Raw genomic sequence first — 18,722 nt, 5'->3', positions numbered from 1 at the left:
AAGACCTAAACTATCACACACACACACACAGACACACACACACATAACACGTACACACTTACAACATCAAAATTGCACCGGAATTTTTCAAGGTCTGTTTCTTTTTTCTCAAAACGACTCCGATGATTTTCCGAAGAGTACGAGCTCTGAAAGTCTAAGTGATTGCCAAAATGAATAGAAACCTGAATGTTCAGTTTTGTAAACTCAACAAGGTCGAGAGACCGAGTTTCTGCTCAGCCTTTCCCCAAATTATCTTGTGTTAGAAAGAATACCAGATACTGTTAAGTTTTATCAGAATTTGAAGCATTGTAAAATTTTTGGGCAACAGTGCGGTTTCAGATAAATAATTGAATTCCACTAGAAGCAAAACGGACGTGCGAATACCCATAATTAGCACCTTGGAGCTTCAAGCCTTCTTCGTGACTATAAACCACATTCCACATGTCTGCACGCGAACCCAGAAAAAACAGCTTTGCAAGTACATTTTCCGGGTAATAAAAGATAGGGATAAACAAAAAATTAAAAGATAAGGATAAAGAAGCAACGTTTACTGCGGGGATACTAAATTGTTCAAAATCTCCACTTCAGTGATGGTTTACGCGCGAGTCGTTCAAATTGCTATTGTTGCAACTGGGTTTTACATGTAGTACTACCGCTGACAAGTTGCGATTTATGCTCTCAGACTCTCAGTGTTTACGAGCGTTCAATCGAAGTTTTCCTCTTCTTTTTTTTTTTTTTTTTGGTTGTTTTTACTTCAGAATGCGGAGAGATCTGCTGAAATATCGAAAAATGTCCATTTCTCGTCTTCTTTGGAGCAACCGATGGAAACTTCATGGGGAAATACAGCTTCACGCCATTGTGACAACGTACACGTTTATGACGAATTATCGGTTTAACATGTTTCAAATGACATACAAGTATAACAGTGTATCTTCAGAGGATTTCGGATTGCTCAAATTCCCGTGAAAGAAGATGCAGCACTCGGAATCTGGATGATATGCAGACGACTTGAGGTATATGTTTGTAGCTACGTAGAGTAACCTTTCACGAAGGCTGATCCATTCTTTCAAAAGATAAAAACCAGAGGCGAGATTTCTCTTCGGGATATTGCTCATAAGATAACATTCTTTCCAAGCCTTGCACGTCTCATTTGTCTGAGACGTTTGTTGCCGAGAACATTAGATGTAAACATCGCTAAATTATGCAGTATCTGATTTTTGAGCTTCGTTTGCGAATTGCCCCTATGAAACTGAAGTAGAGACTGGCCCGCAGAGACTTTACATATTTAAAAACAAGAATGTTATAACTAATTAGGTGGGTAGTTTCAGTTCCAGAATCGGTGTACTTTTGGAGAAATTCAGATAAACGTTTTTCCTGTCTTACCCTACATAAAAAATGACCGAAACTGTACCGAGATAAATAATGTATTGGTGTGTTCACATTCACTCCCAGGAAAAATTGAATGCATCAAAATGAAGAAAAATGATGTCGCTATATATGGTAGAAGTACCAATTGGTAATGTATTTAGCTTGAGATAGAGAAATGAACATTTTACTCTTTTTTTGAGATGTTTTTGTATGAAAATGAGGCCCCAGGCCTTGAACAAGCAGCCGTTGTTACCATGGCAACACGAGTGCTGCAACCTTTAAAAAGGGCATTTTTGTGCATCCCCCTGAGTGCCTAACTGCGTGCAGAATTTGAAGGGGGTTGAAAATTTTCATTTCCGAAGATATTTGATTGTTACAAAGACTTGTTCTTAATGTAGAGTTTAGTATACTCAGCCAAGTCGAGTAACCGAGTTACTGCTCATCATTTAATTTCCCCGAATCATGTTATGTTAGGCAGAAAACCAGGTACGGTTGTTATCAGTGAGCTAAGTATGTAGAAAATTGCTAAATCGAATGATTGTTGTGGAATAGTCAGCAAATGAATAGGAGAAGAAACAACGTGTGACAAATAGATACTTAACAGCAAGAAAAACCATAATGGAGGATGCGGCTGGAAACCTTTCCTGACGAAAAAATTGCCACCTGAATACTTTGGAATAATTTGGGTAGCTGAGTATATACAACTTAGGACTCATACATGGGAGCTTGAGAAAAATGTTTTGTCGAATATTAAAGTATTCCAATTACGCATGTGTATTTCAACAACAATTTCAAATCCTAAACACATGTTTCCCTTAGGACATAGACCAAGTACACTTACCAAGAATAAAAGCTCTTGAAGCCTCAACCTCATCCTGACGGCTGAGGTTGGTTCCGTTGAAGGGAGAGAAAACTTCACTCCTCGGATCGAACAACTGATATTAATAAGTCAGATCTACTATAGGAAAAAGCCACACGATACAGTTAAAAAGGGGTAAAATCACAATTTCAAGCTCATGAAAACCTTTTTTCGGTATAAAACAACACATTCCCTTACCGGGTTGCTAGTTTGCTCAAGTAACGAGTTCTATTGTACTGGTCAGGCTGAGCTTAAGAGTCTGTCTTGATCAGTTTGTTTGTTTATGGACCATTAAGTCACGGTTTCAACCCCGACCATTTTCCCCCACACTGATATGCGATTAACATGTCAGCGCTGAGACGGAAATTTGGCTTTTGTTCTCTCAAAACCGCTAACCGCAGTTTGAAGTTTGCGGTTAACACACCAGAGGTAGCTGGATGCGTACCAGCGCTGAGACGGAAGTTTTGTTCGTTGAACATCGGATCTAACCAATCAGGACGTTTTCTATAGCTAAAACTAGGTCAGCAGGTCGTCCTCAAGATAAAATGTTATTCTAGCGTTTCGCATTTGACAAGGAAAGAAAGTTTTGTCCACAAACAGGTCTTCTTAGAAGTGGTGGAGGCTTTCAGTTTGGTTTTTTTTTTTTCAATTCATGGGCTAAAAGATGTTCGGACCTTGGATGCTCTTTAATCAAGGGTAAAATGATTGCCCCTGTTCCATCACTCCACCGTTAATTAGACTTGCATAAGTCACGTTCTGCACTCTTAACTGAGGACCGTTTTGCTTTATCATTATTTTTAGACTCCCAGTGTCGAAAAGAGATGGCAGTATTAGGGAAATATCAAGTAATATTTCTACTAGCCATAGTAGGAAGCTCCTGTTCGGGTGAGTTTAATCAGTTTTTTAAACACATCAATAGATCTACGAGTAGCCTCAATTGAATTGATGCTTAGACAGCTATGCAATGTATTTCTTTGTTTTTGAGACCTACCGACACGCAAAATTTGTTTAAAGTGCTACTGAAACGTAATTTTCATATCCGAGATTTTTGCAATATAATAGAGTTTGAACGTTATTTGCAAACGCTGTGTACTTTTTTTGGGCCAACGCACTGCGGAAAGTACATTTTTAACCATTCGAAGTTGACCGGCTGAGATCAAAATTGGCGGCCATCTTGGCGCGGCCAAAACAGCCCTGTGACGTCACTGGTTGTGTACTTCTGTGAAAGAAGGGTAAACGCATGGAGTGTGGCTTGCATGTTGGGAGGCCGAAAAAGAGGATTTCGGGCAAAATGCCATCCTCGTCTTATTCCTCGGCGGCCACATCGGCATCTTGGCTATCTGCGAGAGGTTCGCCTAGATAGGGAGCAAAATTCCCGACTGATACCGAGAACGAATCTCTACGAGTCTATTTAGTTAATCGGCAACTGACGAGATCCACAAGATTAGTATCGAAACCGCGATCTTGCCTGACCATCTACAGAAATGTCGAAAGACATTATAACGGCAGATGGGCTACTAAATGCCCCGGGCCAAAGCAATGCCATTTAGAGAATGAAGAAAACATGGAAGCCTCATACGACACCGCTACTGAAGATGATCTATTCGGCAAGTCTGAGGATAACGAACAAATCCCTCAGTACCAAATGCCCAGCAGAACATGCCCAGAATCCCTACAATATAGGGCGAGGGCCAAATTAAGAGCAGACGAGGATTTCAGAAATGAGATAAAGCAAATCCTTAACAACGTGGAGCAAGAAACAGTAAAGGCGATCATGTGCTTTTATGAACGTGAAATCGGTCGTTTTAATACCGAAATAAAGAAAAGAAAACGAGCCAAAACGGCTGGAACACTGAACACCAAGAACTGTAGTATGATCGAATCAGCGCGCGTGGCGCAAGCTGAAAGCAATCAAGACAACTTAACGATCGAGACAGTCAAAAAAATAGCTGTACATCTACGAAGGCGAACGATTCGAAAAAGACGCAATCCCTGATGTGCGTACTCAGTGCCACACACAAAGCAAATTCTCATGAAAACCTGGCATTTAATAGAAACGCAACCACTACTGAGCGAACTATACAAAAATCCGCCGCTCGTATCTTACAAAAGAGGGTGGTCGCTCAAAAACATACTCGTGAGGGCTAAACTTTGAATAGGCTACTCTAAACACACGCTTGGGAGTCGTGTAGGCCTGTCAACCCCATTTTACGCCACCATCTTCCTCTTCGCTACTGGAGACAACTTCGCTTCGTTCAGAAGAAGATTCACTTGACAAAATTTTAATATCTGCCATCTCCTTCGCCCACGAATACAAACAAACAGAGAGTGAAATAAACCACGCTATCGAAGTGAACACAACCAGTGACGTCATCAATCCATTTGGCTCGGTACCAGGGCCCGGACATGGTTTTGTGTAAAATTTTTGATTTGAACGGATAAAAAAGATAGCTTTCGCTTCTTTTTGGCCAAAGAAAATTATCTCATGATGACCAGCATATTCAAAACTACAGGTTAGAGCAAATATTTCAGATACGAAAATTTCGTTTCAGTAGCACTTTAAGCATTTCGGTTGTACATTAGAATATAGAAGCACCCGTGGCATTCGTAATTTCACCACAAGAGTTACAGGCTCGACGAAATAACAGATTGAGCTCTGAAATATCTATGTTTTACAATACGTTTCCACTTATATATCAATAAAAACCCAACAAACGAGTGAAGTTCTTAGGTTGGGACTCATCATTGGCATGTAGATGAAGGTAAAGTGGAACTCTTGGATTCTTAACGAAAACAGAACGCACTCGCGAGCTTTGTTAAATCTTGAAGCATTCTGCAAAATTTTGAAGATAACTGCGCAGTTTAGGTAAATAATTGAATTCCACTAAAGCGAAACGGAGTTATTATTATCCTAATTATCATCTAAGAACATTTCCTGCCGATTTCGTGACAATAAGCCACATTCCAGATGTCTGCTCGCGAGCCCGAAAAAAAAAACAGTCGAGGTTTGATGGTAAACTTTCCGAATAATAAAAGAAAAGGTTAAGCACAGGCGTACCTAGCTCACTTCTCGAGGAAAAGCGAAAGATTGTTTCATGAAGGCTTGCTTAACTATCACTGTTTTTCCTGTCATGAGCACAGGGTATCCGGTCAATTCGCCACTACAATAAACTCGCCACCACAAAACTCGCCACCACTCAAAGTGAAATCGTCACCGGTGGCGATTTGACTTATACGTTGTGTAGCCTCTCATGTGAAACTTACATCAAATGAAAGCTAAGATGTAGTATTATACTGCGAAAAGGGAGAGGGACACAGAAGTTGGGTGTAACGCCTCAATAATGGAACGTTAAACGAAATAAAACATGTGTATATCACGAAGATTATGATCAGTTTGAGAACAGCGAAACCAGAGTGATATTCGCCGAGTGATATCAGTGATTTATGCCAATATGAATGAAATCGTATGAAACTTACATGATCTAAGTTTCATACGGATTTCATTCATATCGGCGTAAATCTCTTGGCGAAAATGACTCGGTGAATATTACTCTGGTTTCGCTGTTCGCAGACTGATCATAATCTTCGTGATATCAACAATTGCAAGTTTTATTTCGTTTAACGTTCCATTATTAAGATGCTACACCTTTCCCTCCTCGCAATATACCACTACATCTTAGTTTTCATTTGATGTAAGTTTCACACATAACGTTTTAGACAAATCGCCACCGGTGGCGATTTCACTTAGAGTGCTGGCGAGTTTGTTTGGGTGGCAAATTGACCGTAAACCAAGTACAGGTATCCCAAGCTCGCGTCTCGGGGAAAAGCGAAATACTAGTTTAGGAAAGCGTCACGCGTTGTGTGACGCGGTGTTAAGTTACGCGAATAGTATGAGGAACGAAATATGGTCGATTTACGACTCTAAATATTCCGAATTATGAACATTTTACCCGTAAGATTGATAAAACGTACTCACTCTTTGTGTGTAAGTTGTGATTTTCGGCGATTTCTGCCATTTTAAGCTTGCTTTGCCATCACTGTTTTTCCTGTTCTAAGACGAATTCAAGGCTGCACACACACACGATTTCGACTGTCTCCACGTGGAGGCGGTTTGCACCCAGAATATCCATCTATTCGCCAATTTTTGTACCCACAGCCTACGGTCTAAGATTATTGCACCCTAGAAATTGTCTAAACTCCCAAAATCTCCGCGCAGTGCGCTGAAAACGAGCGTTTTCTACCATCACTTCAAAGTTCGTTTCTTTCTGCCTGTGCCTTTGATGTGCAGACTGGACACGGCCGCCAAAGCGGCTTGGGTCCGAGGTTAATTTTCTCTCTACCGAGAGTGGTACGGTACGTACACACAAGGAATGCAGAGTTTACTCACAGGCAGGCCAAACGTATACCTGCCAACTCTCCCGTTTTCGGTTAGAGCACCAAGTCTCCCGGGAAATACCTACCGTGGCATTTTTCAATTTTTTTTTCAATGATTTAGTTGTTTTCGAGATGTCAAGAAGGAATTAATGCTCTTATTTAAGCTGTTCTCCATCGGAAAAAGTAAAACAGAGCAATTAAAATGATATACATTTAACTAGTATCGTAATTGGTCAGAAAACAACCAATCAAATTGCACAATACATGATAGAAATTTGGCGCGGTTCAGGTTGTCGCGCGCGGCTTACATCGACCGAAATTGAGGATGGCCACCATAGATTTCGGTTCACTGCAAAAATCGCAAGAGGTCTCCAGATTTTTGTACTCTGAGGGTTGGCAGGTATGCAAACGATGTGTTCGTGGTTAATAATCGCTGACGTGAGTAGCCTGTGAACAGGCCTTTGCTCGAGCGGGGAACTGGGGAGAGGAAATAGCGAAAAGGCCTGTAGACTTACATTTGGGACCGCCATTCCGTGCATCAGATCCTGATGCAAGCTCCCATTGGCGAGGATTTGACTGTTGACAGTTCTGATTGACATCGGCTCTTCGGTCGGCGCGTGCCACGCGATTTGAGTAGGCATATGGTATTTTGTGGACTGGACAGGACTGGACTAGTAAAACGCGGACTAGTAAAGCGCGGACTAGTAAAACGAGGACTAGTCAAACGAGGACTAGTAAAACGAGGGCTAGTAAAACGCGGACTAGTAAACCGCGGACTAGTAAGACGCGGACTAGTAAAACGCGGACTAGTAAAACGCGGACTAGTAAAACGCGGACTAGTAAAACGCGGACTAGTAAAATGCGGACTAGTAAAACGCTGACTAGTAAAACGAGGACTAGTAAAACGCGGACTAGTAAAACGAGGACTAGTAAAACGCGGACTAGTAAAACGCGGACTAGTAAAACGTGGACTAGTAAAACGCTGACTAGTAACAGGCGGACTTAACAACAACAACAACAACAAACAATTTCATACGCAGGCGATCACAAGACTTAATGGCGAGCCAATTTAGTGAGTGACAATCCCTGTTTGACCTTTAAGCTACAAATGAGTCTGACATGCGCCAGATACAAACGAATTTATAAGTTTAGGTTAAGAAAGAATTTTTTTCAGCACCAGTTCAAATTCCTAAAATACACTTTCGTCGTAAATTTCACGGCAGAAACGCAGGAATTTCATGAATAAAAGTCGCATTAAATCTCCTTGTGTCTAGGTAGAAAGAGTCTCATTGATTTCAGCTTTTCGGTGGAAGAATAACCGATTTACACACGCCATTGCAGAAAACAAACAAGCAGACTGACAACTCCAAAACACATATTTGCATTCACTTACAGTTTGACTTTCCGTGACATTTTAAAACGGAACAGAGGTAAATCTTCGAAGATTAATCGTTGTTGGAAATAAAAAATACTTTCCGTAAGATCTCTGTTTTTCTCTTTACGAGAAAATCGTCGCATGATCAGTTAACTCGTGTTTGTTTGTCACACCAGTACTGCTGTTTCTTCAAAAGCGTATGCTTCTTTCCTCTTCAATTGACAGGTGTCACATCGTGACAGTTACTTTTCAAAAAAATGTTGGAAAATTTGTTCGGAAGCTTTTTAACTACCTTTACAAATAAAGATGTCTCGGCGAAAGCTTTCTCTTTAATTTGAATAACATTTGTTTTCCTTATAACTCACTCGCTATCAAATTGTTAAGTTCAAGGAGGATATTCCCGTAATTAAACTCGTAATTGTATCCCTAAATCATTCGGATTCTTCAAATTAAAGAGAAAACTTTCGCCGAAACATTTTTATTTCTAAAGGTAGTTAAAAGCGTTTTACTAGTCCGCGTTTTACTAGTCCTCGTTTTACTAGTCCGCGCTTTACTAGTCCAGTCCAGTCCAGTCCAGTCCAGTCCAGTCCAGTCCTCGAAATACCATATGCCATTTGAGTAAACATCTCTTCTTCATGTTTGACCAATTGACACTTACGTGTAACACGTGCCTACGAAAAGTCAAAATTTTGGAGAAACCAAGAATGCAAACACAATGCGCAGTAAAGTTTTAAAAATCGTCTTTTCCAAAAAACAAGCTCCAGTGAAAGAAGACTAATTAAAGAACTTAATTTCCGACAAAAAAAGCGATATGTGCATATTACGTTTTAACTAACAAATCAAGATGAAAGATAAAAGTCGCTAACTATTTTCGCATGTGTGCAAATGAGCCTGTGCATCATATTTCAAAAGGTAACATGCAAATTTGTCCGTTGATTTGCTGTTATAAGCGAAAAACGTATGAATTTCTCACTTGTACAAAGCCCACGCGGTAAAATTCATCATGCTCAGATCGTTGTTTACTTGCCTTCACAGCCAGAAATTGCGCAGCGTTATGTTGAAAATTCTGAAAAAACTTCGATTTGACGCAAAATCTTCTATTAAACAATACTTTTTGAACACATTGTTACTCGAACATAACATTTACCGGGCCATCGAATCGTCAAATTGTCGCTAGGCCCTGCTTGAAGTCCGAAAGTTCGGTTTTCAATTTACGTCCATAATTCGCATCGCCTTAGAGAATCGTAGTGCCGTTGACTCGAGAGCTTCAAGTTTTGGAGAAGTCGTAGTATCCAAATCTGTACCATTATAATTTAAAATAATTTTCGATAATTTTCGCTAAATAATTTTCGATAATTTTCGCTAAATAATTTTCGATAATTTCCGCTAAATAGTTTTCAATAATCTTCGCTAAATAATTTTCGATAATTTTCGCTCAATAATTTTCGATAATTTTCGCTCAATAATTTTCGATAATTTTCGCGGGAGAGCTACTCATGCCCGCGCGAAATTGATTGACAGATAACGATCTCCCTTACAGATGATCGGCAGGATAATTACAAGAGGGCGGAATAGTGGCCTCAACTGTATGTCTACAGGCTCTCTCCCCTTTCCCCAATTCCCCAAACAAACTTTTTTTTCCAAGCAGAGAACCTGTTCACAGGCTATGACATGAGACGAACAAAATCTCTGAGGGTTATGAACAAAGCTCTGAAAATTGCATATCTAAATTACATCTCGGTCTAAATATCTCCACAAAGTTAAGTGTAATGTTAATTGACTCATGTTTGGTATTATTTCGCCTTCATGGGCCGTTTGAAGAGTCTTTTTACGAAATTACTTTTAGTTGGAGGCCGGTGAAGAAAAGAAAGGGTGACAATGCTTGCAACTTGGTGGTCACCAGCTAAGACTGTAATGAAATCAGGACATTACCTGTCAATTATATACGTATAATTAATCTTTATGTACGTCGCTAATCAGATACTCTTAACATTGGTTGAATGGAATAAACACAAGATCATACACCGAATTCAGTCTGATTGATATCTCCGAAAACGACTTCCTCTACTTCCAACTGAAATTAACGCCAAACTACTGAACATCTCTCCAGACTGGCGACGGTTGTTGATTAATGAGTTGTTGCTCTCTCACTTTCCCAAATTTGAGATTCATCCCTCAGGCGTTTTTCGATACAGTCGATGCTAAAATCATGAAACTCAACTCAATACAGCTTTCTCGATATGATCGGCGCAAGACTCAGTGACCAAAGGAATTCGAAGCATGCAGGGCGTTTCAAATTAACCAATCAAGTTTTGAACCGCGGTAGGCTGCCGCAGGATGCCAAGCGCTGCTTGGATGCAATTTAGAGACGCAGTTTTCAGAGCTTTTGTGGCTGCCTCCCGTAGACATAAAAGGAGGAGTTTCAAAAGCCCAAACGAAGTTTATTCACACAGTCTTGAGAGATAACATTCTAGCGAAAATATAAAGGTTAATCATACAATTGTCTAACTTCGAACAATCGAGCGTAATACCAAAGAAATGTTCTTACCGTTTAGGTTGTATACTTGGAAGTTATGGACCTGGTGGATCATGACTACAAACTAACTGGAACTGACTTAGCTAATACACGTGAAAAGCGAAAGTAAAACAAGATAGCGGCCAATAACAAAAAAAACAAAACAAAAATAAGGGCCGCGATCGCTAAACACTTGTACTTATTGCCGCTGGCCGAACTGACTGCACAGCGCTGCAGCCACAGCTTTATTCGTAACCCTTCATAGATTTTGTTGGCCTCGTGTCAACGAACACATGGTATGGTCTCTCTGTGATTTATTCAAGGGAATTTTGGGATCATGGAGAACATGTAGACAAGGGGTCTCAAGCAAAGACTTTCCTCTCTTCACTTAACAAACAAGGTTATCATCTTTTTTAGTTTAGTGGACCAAATGAGTGAATGTGTCAGTGATGATGATTAGCTTATTTGTGCATATAACCAGAGGAGAATAAAAAGCAGGACATCGTGGGCACAATCCAATTATTTAAATTTTGTAACCAAGCTATCAAGCCGTAAAGAGCCCATATCCTCGTCCTATGCACCATGTGAATGCTAATTGATTTAAACTTTATGCGTCAAGGTTACCCCTAAAGATTAGGAAAGGTCAAAGTAAAAACATAAATTAAAAGAGGAGGGTACCCAATAATTTAAGATCTCACTCAGTGAATAAAGAAGGATCCTTGCTTTTCCAGATTCCCCACCTTTTGAAACTCGCATATGTTGTGACCAATTGGCTGTATCAAAGTTCCCTCCATTTGTGGATTGGCTATCAACATTTGTAAGAACACCATGCACTATTGGAAGGTTAAGCCTGAATATTTAACGCCATCCAAATAACATTACATGTTACAATGTTGTACACATGCAACTAAAAGTACGCAAAATTATGTTCACACAATTTTTATCGATGGAAATCAGGTTAATTAGAGACTCACCGTTTACAACTTTTGAGGGCTTAAAGTAAAAAGGAATAATTACGGTAAACAGTTACAATTCAAAGTTGAAAGTTTGAAAATTGAAAATCATGAAACCCCATGTTATCCAAGCAAAAATACGGTCAATTGGCATCATAACTTCCACACATTTATGCTTACAGGCTATCATTAACGTTTGTCACTTAGGGTGCAACTGCACTGTCAAACACAGATATTTTTTGTCAGTTACCAGTATTTCATAGGTCATATGGAATGTACATTCCTGTGTATGAACTGACATTTCAATTACCTTAGCAAACTGTAAACCATCAGATAAAAGCCATGACTTATTTACAATTTAAGTTCTCAAGTTTCCCAAGTCACTTTTGCTATAGTCAAGCTCACTCCTTTTCACGGGGCTATGAAAGCAAAAATATTTGAATGATTATAATATCTATATCATTTATAACGTAGCTATGACCTGTTAGATTTTGTGGTAGTGTGAATTAAGATTTTTAAGTTTTTGCAACTGTCATTCAACGAAATTTGATTGACTTTCTTGTCCCCACCGAGACGAGTTGGGTTTATAAATGGCTATTCCCCTCCCCTACCCTAATATGGGAAGGATATTTTCCTTTAACGGCCTGGCGTTTCTATTTTTGAAAGCCAGGTCTTGATTTGGATGCTCTTTCCCCAACTGATCTTTAACTTCTCGTGTAGAGGGTTTTATATCCACTGGCTAGCGGGTGAATCTACCCATTTGTAATGCCCTAACATACGTGTAATTCTCTTTAAATTTTCAAGAATTGGTCGAACTCTAGCAACAATGGTAAAGAATATTTTTTAATAGACCTGACAATGCAGGAATGTGTTAATTAAGAGTATTGATCTTCAAAACTTCCTGAGGGAGACCGGATCTCCCTGGGAATAATTTAAGGCTCTCCAGGACTTCAAAGCTTTCCGCCTGCTTCTCCAAACTATTCACTTCTACCATATTTTATTGAGACCACTGAAGTATCAAGCGTTTGGCTAAGGTTGTCCTTTGCTTTAAATTTTCAGCTTCACCTTTGGAAATACAAACATTTCAGCCAGCAGTCGTCCCTATAAGAGCAGTCACAACCCTGACCATCAAAACTAACAGCGTTCTGAACATGACGTCAAACAGCAGCCTTCAGTGTCGCTTCAAAGATATTTCAGTTCCGGCCAGAATGCAAGATGGTTTTATATTCTGTGACACGCCGCCAATGAGAAATGTTGACCGAGTTTCTGTTCATCTTGATGTTGGTGGGCAACTGTATAAGACAAAAACGCCGCTCTACTTTCATGGTTAGTATATTTTCTCATGATGACTAGCAGCAGTGTTCTTAAGCAATCCACGACAGCTACGACAACGAAGACAGGGCAAAGCCAAAAACAACATATTTCTTGTCCTTCCTTTGCAAAAAAAAACAACGTTAAATCGCTAAAATGTGTGTGGTCTGGGAACAGAAACCTTGACGGCAATTTACTTAGAGATTCAATTGGCTGCTCACATACGTCATGCTGAAGGTGAAGTGTGGCGCCATAGGAGACGATAAACACATCCAGCCATTCGCAAAATTCTAGCCAAAAAAAAAACAAATTCGTTTTTAAATCGACGTCTTCCTCAGCGTTTTCGTCCTTACCACTTAATGAAGGTCCCTTTTGGCACTATCTTCTGTCAAAACCATGACCTGGATTAAGACATGATTTTACAATAATTGACTCAAACAAAGCTACAGCAAATTCACTAATATTTCACAGCATGGTCGTCATATACCAATCGCATGCTAAGGTATCAATGATCTATTTTTTTGTCACAGAGCCCTTCAAAGTATCAAACATCTCACCCTCAGTTGTCTCGCCGGCTCAAAGTATTCACTTGACCATCAGCGGCATCTCCTGTAAGGACTGGATACGGTATTTCGTCAGATTTCAAACAGCAAATGGTACAAAAAAGACCCAACAGGGGATCTGTAGGGATTCCATTGTTTCTTGCTATGTTCCTGAGTTTCCACCCAGCACTCGTCTGCGAGTTGGCTTGACTCTAAGTAACAGGCTGGTGGAGTGGGTTTCCAAGAAGATTCTTATCCAATGTGAGTAATTTTTAAACCAGATTTCTTTTAAATCTTGGTAATTTAGGGTTCTGGCTAACATATACGATCAGACAAGTACTAGAATTATGTGGATTCCAAGCGCCAATATTCTCCTCCCCTACGGGAAACCCACGAGCATTTGACCGTCGTCCGTGTCTGAGAAGGAGGAGGTGGGAAATATTGCCTGTACGAAATGACCTGAAATCGCTATCAGAGAACCAAAATAGCACAAACAACACTATTGGAAGGTTAGAGTTTATTTGCTTTATCATTTACGGAGTTACAGAGCGGAGCATAAATTTCTGTACCAAGCTTTATAATATTATCCTATCATACTAAGTGCTTGTGATATTATCTTCTCATGGATAGCTTGGGCACCCTGTGCCAAGGTCAGGAATAAATAAACATTCTTAAATAAAATAATATTAAATTAACATTCTTTTTATGTCAGTCAACATAGCAATTACGATACTGTTCCTTCTTTTTGCGACTTCTCTTTTTGTTTAGAAATGCCATGTACATTCAAAAACTTAAAAATAATCATGAGTTTGTGCATTCGTAGATCCAATTGACGCAATCAAGAGTACCGTCGAGGATGTTAGAACTGATACCACCAGAAAAGGGACATTCACATTCTTAGTTGTATTACGAGACCGATTCAAGAATCCCCTGAGAGCCATCGAAGATGAAAACAGGAAATATGCCAGAATATCTGTTCAGTATTCCTCAAGAGAAAATCTAGGATCGATGAAGTTTCTAGAGTGCCCTATGACTCGAAAGATTAACAGTGCTGAGGATGCTTACATGCTTAGCTGCACAGGAGCAGAGAAGGAGAAAATATACTTTTATCCTTCCATAAACAATGTTCCTCTCGGTGGGCAGGAGAAATATGAAGCAACGACTACCCTTTGTCCTGGGAGAAACAGTTGCGTAGGTAAGCAATAAGCAATTATTGGATGAGGTTGAAAATGAGATAAATTATCAGTACCGAGGTCTAAGGTATCTGCCGAAGCCGAAGGCTGAGCCAGGTAACAAAGACACGAACTTTGACAATTCTTGTTATTATATAGTTGGTGGCGGCCATGGGTAATGTGAGGTTAATCCTAAGTTCTGATTGGCTACCCGAGCGGGAAAGATGGGCCCGAAGTGCCCGCTCGGGATTGCCCGCTTTGATCCCGCGCTGGAAAAAAATTGCGTGGACCGGACTTACAATTTTCGTAACTTTTAGATAATATCGCTGATAAAGTCACAGAAAACAGCAGATGACAGTCAAAACAAAGAAAAAATAAACGAGTTTCGAGGGTTGTTGTCTTACAAATACGGTTGGGTTTCTTTGCCGGCTCTTGAAAAAAAGAAGTCTCTCTTGATTCTTAATAAAGCGAAATATCTTTGCTATGCAATAAATCCTTTATTGACCAAGCCTGTTTGGTCAAGATGACTGGATATCAACCTCCTTCCCTTTTTTGCGATTTTGTGGACCTTGTCTTCGTCTCGATGCCTAAAAACGAAAATCGGCTAATATCCACTCATCTTGGCCGAACAAGCTTGGTTAATAACGCGTACATGTAAGCTTGTATTTGTTTTAACAGTGATTGGTTATGCTTAAAAAAGAATCAACAAGTTGTTAGACCAAGGAGGACGACGATGTAGTCAGACACAGGTATCATGGCTAAGGAAGCGTTTCGGTGTTTTCTTCCCAAAGTACGAAAGTCGTCTTTGGTACTTTCTTGAATTGAAGTGAACTGATTACATTTATCCATGAGGCGCTTAGGAGCATGGTAATACTAAAAGATTCGGTGGGAAGACTCCGTGAAGTTTCGCTTTAGTTGCCTGACAAATGCTTCCAGAAACGTAAAGCCGCACAGACGTCACTCTTAATACAACCTTTTTGGAAATTTTTGGTGAATGAACCATTTGAATTTTAATCTAAATGGGAATAAGCTGTACAGTGAGACCTATATGGGGTCCAGGATGGTCTTCAAAGAAGATTGCTTCTACTGGGCTCATAAATCTTACATGAATTTTCGTCTTTTCCTTTACATGCGAGTAAATAGAAGGTCTTATCTTTTCTTTGAAAATTCTTTGTATGACAATTTGTAACCAGTCTCCGTCTGAGATCAAGGTTAAAATATCTATTCTGATTTTATTTTGATAGCAGCGGAGCCCAAGGCCTTCCCGTTCTCTCTTGTGCTCGGTTGTGGAGGGGCCGCTCTTCTGCTATTACTGTTTGCAGTTATATTTCTCGTGCGACGCGCATGCAGGCGTGCAAGGTACCTGGTTAAAAGAAAACAACAGGAGGTACAAGCTGTTTCAGCGGAGCTAGAAATGGAAGTCTCTTTACCTAGCCATGAGATAATTGAGGATCTAACGGTATTGCATATATATATATTTTTTATTTAGCATATTTGTTTTCTTTTCTTTTGCCTCGTTCTCCGAGAAAGCATATAAAAATTGATACGAGAGTGCGTTCTCGGTGTAGAATCTCTTTGAGCAACTTTATACTTCACAGTAGGGCCAAAGTCTGATGGATTAAAGGGAGCCTTGGACTTATAGGCTGAAAAATAACTTAATAATTCCTTGACCATTTCGCAGAAATTTTGTCGTGTTTCCATGCTGAGTTTCCTTATAAGTTAACTATCGCATACAATTTATGTGTCAGTACTGCTTGTTTAGCTTACCTCAGTACATTTACAAGTCTCATCCCCGTGCACGGACGAACCAAATGCCCGTGGGTTACCCAGGGGGGATGTTGAGGCTATGAATTGATCGGTGCATTACAATCTGCGTTCTCTACTTTACTTCGTAAGTCTTTATCGTCCTTTTTTTCTGTGATCAAAGCGTGCTCGTGAAGGGGAGCTTGAAAACCCCGCTCTCGAAGCAAGGGAGGCTATTCACATAGAAGAATGTGGAACAGTTCAAGCACAAGACGATGACCAGAAGAAAGAAAGAAGGCTGGAACATGAAATGCGTGGGAAGGAAAGAAAACGTCCAGAAGAAATTGAGATGTCTTCGATGAAAGTAAGAACAAATTTAAAGAACAAGATTGAGGCGAATGTGTCTTGCATTAAGTCCCTTTACTTAGTTCTTATTAACCGAGCGGGAGGTCTGTATGGGAGAATCTTGACCGAAGTCGCCAGTACAGACCGAACGCAGTGAGGTCTGTACCAGCGACCGAGGTCAAGATTCTCCCATACAGACCGACCTAGCGCGGTTAATAAGATGTTTATTATATGGCTGTGTCTTATATGCCAATTTTTTATATTCTTTGTACCTTTTTTTTCTAGACCGGTCTAGATGCCGGTCTAGATGGGAAAATCTAGACCGCTTTCAATATTGATTTCAGCCAATCAAATTCGTGAATTCGGTAGTTGCCAGTCCTTGTGAGACACAGCCATATAATAATTGTTTTAGTATCATTTCAGAGCTGAACAACAGAGAAATTTCTAAAATCATAACATTTTAGTAACATTTATTAACATTTTAGTTTAACAATTTATATAAACCGCGCGGAGCGGTTTATATAGCGTCATATAAGGAACCGCTCGACCAATCAGATTGCTGGAAACTCTTTGTTCAGCTCTGAAATTATACTAATGTGTATTACAAATCACGCGCTGACAAAACATTTCACGGGAACGCAAGGTCTTTAGGGGCTCTCCCAATAACTCAGTTGGTTGGGTCATTGCAGCGGGATCACATCACTGCTGTACTTGTACAATTCATGTTAGACAAACAACAACAAAATACTCAAAACCAAGCTCAGAGTCAAAGACTTTTATAAATGGTTACTAATCGAAAACTAAGTGAAAAATATCAGCCCGCAGAAGGACAAACAATAACTGTTTGACATTTAGTGAAATTTAACAAGTATAAATCAGTGCAGCTGCAAAATTATGGTATAACCTCAGCATTAATTTTCTTGAACCACAGGAAGAAGTAGATGGAAAGTCCACCTGTACTGCAAGCCTACCATCCTTGGTAGGACGTTTGATAAATCTGACCTCTGTTGAACAGGGAGGAACTGAGTCAGACGATGATGAAGTAAACCTACGAAGCCAGGCACAGGAGCAAACAATGACTGTCATAGACGAGATTGACGCAAAACTTCAAGAGATAGAGAAGCGACGCAAACAACAGGGAGGGGAAGTTGGAGCTCAAAAGGCGAGAGAAATCGTAATAGCTTTGCGAAAAGCATATGGAGCACCAAGCAGCACTGGAAACTTTAATGTACTGCCTCTGATCGAAGAACTTCAAGAGAGCATTTCAAGTTTCGAGGAGTGATAAAAATACAAAATCTCACTTCTCTATGGGGCTGTGAAAATGAAATGTAGCGTTCAAACACGTGATGAACTACGCGCAATTTTATCATTCGAAGCCACGCTGGCACAAGTAAAAATCATGCAATAAGTGACAATAGAGTGGAATCTTATTTTTTAACATAAAGTACAGACGGCATCATTCTGCATTTCCATTTTAACCCTTTTCCTCTAGGGAAAAATCAGTTTTTATCTAGAAGTCCTGCTTTTTTTGTGCTCAATTATGACTAGGGAAGGGGGAAAAATACAAAAAAATTAAAAAAATCAAAAAAATTAAAAGAATAAACATGAAAAAGCTTCGCTAAAACGGCTTGTAAGAATCAATGTAGAAACTGTAGAGATCGTTCTGAGTTCCGGAAGAAATCAAAACGATCAGAAAATTTCTGTTGTTGCGAAAACGAATGTTCCCAAAATTGTTTTCTTTGGGCTTCGACCTAAATGATATATAATTTTGACAATCGACCTCAGAGACGACCAGTCAGAATTTCCAGGCTCTTGTTGCATGTGTAACTATTCGGCTTGTCTAATTACTAGCAGCCGAGACAATCGGTTTGCAGCGCATAAAATCACAGCGCATGTTTTGTTTGCTTCTGAGACTGTGCTAATAGCGTGCAGCATCGTTAACTGCCTCCCTGACAAAATTGACAAAGAAAAAGTTGACGACGCAATAGCATTTTCGTCTTTTCATCAAGAACGATTGTTTGGGCAATAATTACGTAATGAAGGACAGATTGTGTACATCAGTGCTAGAAATAATAACTTTGTTGTTTGATCAATAGTATGATTCTGAATGTCTTAAATAGGTAAGTGTAGAGTGAATTAAACTGAATTAAAAATTGCAACATTTA

The 18,722-nt window shown here is 39.8% G+C and overlaps 2 protein-coding genes across 4 annotated transcripts in view; one reads left to right on the top strand and one right to left on the bottom strand.

Moving 5' to 3' along the window:
• The window catches only part of LOC111333779 (uncharacterized), a 21,792-nt gene extending 19,468 nt beyond the window's left edge, over positions 1-2,324 (bottom strand). The window contains 1 exon segment of the mRNA XM_022939402.2: positions 2,210-2,324. Coding sequence (XP_022795137.2) covers positions 2,210-2,242 — 33 coding nt within the window. The 5' untranslated portion in view covers positions 2,243-2,324.
• Positions 762-18,722, top strand: LOC111333766 (uncharacterized). Of its 3 annotated transcripts, none has more exons than XM_088741357.1 (8): positions 762-1,013; positions 3,029-3,112; positions 12,504-12,770; positions 13,286-13,558; positions 14,121-14,492; positions 15,717-15,928; positions 16,397-16,576; positions 17,489-18,722. In XM_088741357.1, the coding sequence occupies exons 2-8, from the start codon at positions 3,049-3,051 to the stop codon at positions 17,837-17,839; spliced, it is 1,719 nt and encodes a 572-aa protein (XP_088597483.1). In that variant the 5' UTR covers positions 762-1,013; positions 3,029-3,048; the 3' UTR covers positions 17,840-18,722. The 3 variants fall into 3 exon arrangements, with proteins under 3 accessions (XP_088597483.1, XP_088597481.1, XP_088597482.1); XM_088741355.1 differs by having other exon boundaries at positions 766-1,013; positions 15,714-15,928; XM_088741356.1 differs by lacking the exon at positions 762-1,013 and adding an exon at positions 2,809-2,923 and having other exon boundaries at positions 15,714-15,928.

The sequence above is a fragment of the Stylophora pistillata genome, chromosome 12 (genome assembly GCF_964205215.1).
Source record: "Stylophora pistillata chromosome 12, jaStyPist1.2, whole genome shotgun sequence".
NCBI classification, from domain to species: domain Eukaryota; kingdom Metazoa; phylum Cnidaria; class Anthozoa; order Scleractinia; family Pocilloporidae; genus Stylophora; species Stylophora pistillata.
Note: the sequence above shows the minus strand (reverse complement) of the source record. Positions and strands in the feature narration are given on the sequence as shown.

Bases quoted from the DNA above. Each gene is read 5' to 3' on its own strand.
- LOC111333766 (XM_088741355.1), top strand. From the start codon at position 3,049: ATGGCAGTATTAGGGAAATATCAAGTAATATTTCTACTAGCCATAGTA. The intron at 3,113-12,503 runs GTGAGTTTAATC...TTAAATTTTCAG, and splicing joins AGTAGGAAGCTCCTGTTCGG to CTTCACCTTTGGAAATACAA. The intron at 15,929-16,396 runs GTATTGCATATA...CTGTGATCAAAG, and splicing joins AGATAATTGAGGATCTAACG to CGTGCTCGTGAAGGGGAGCT.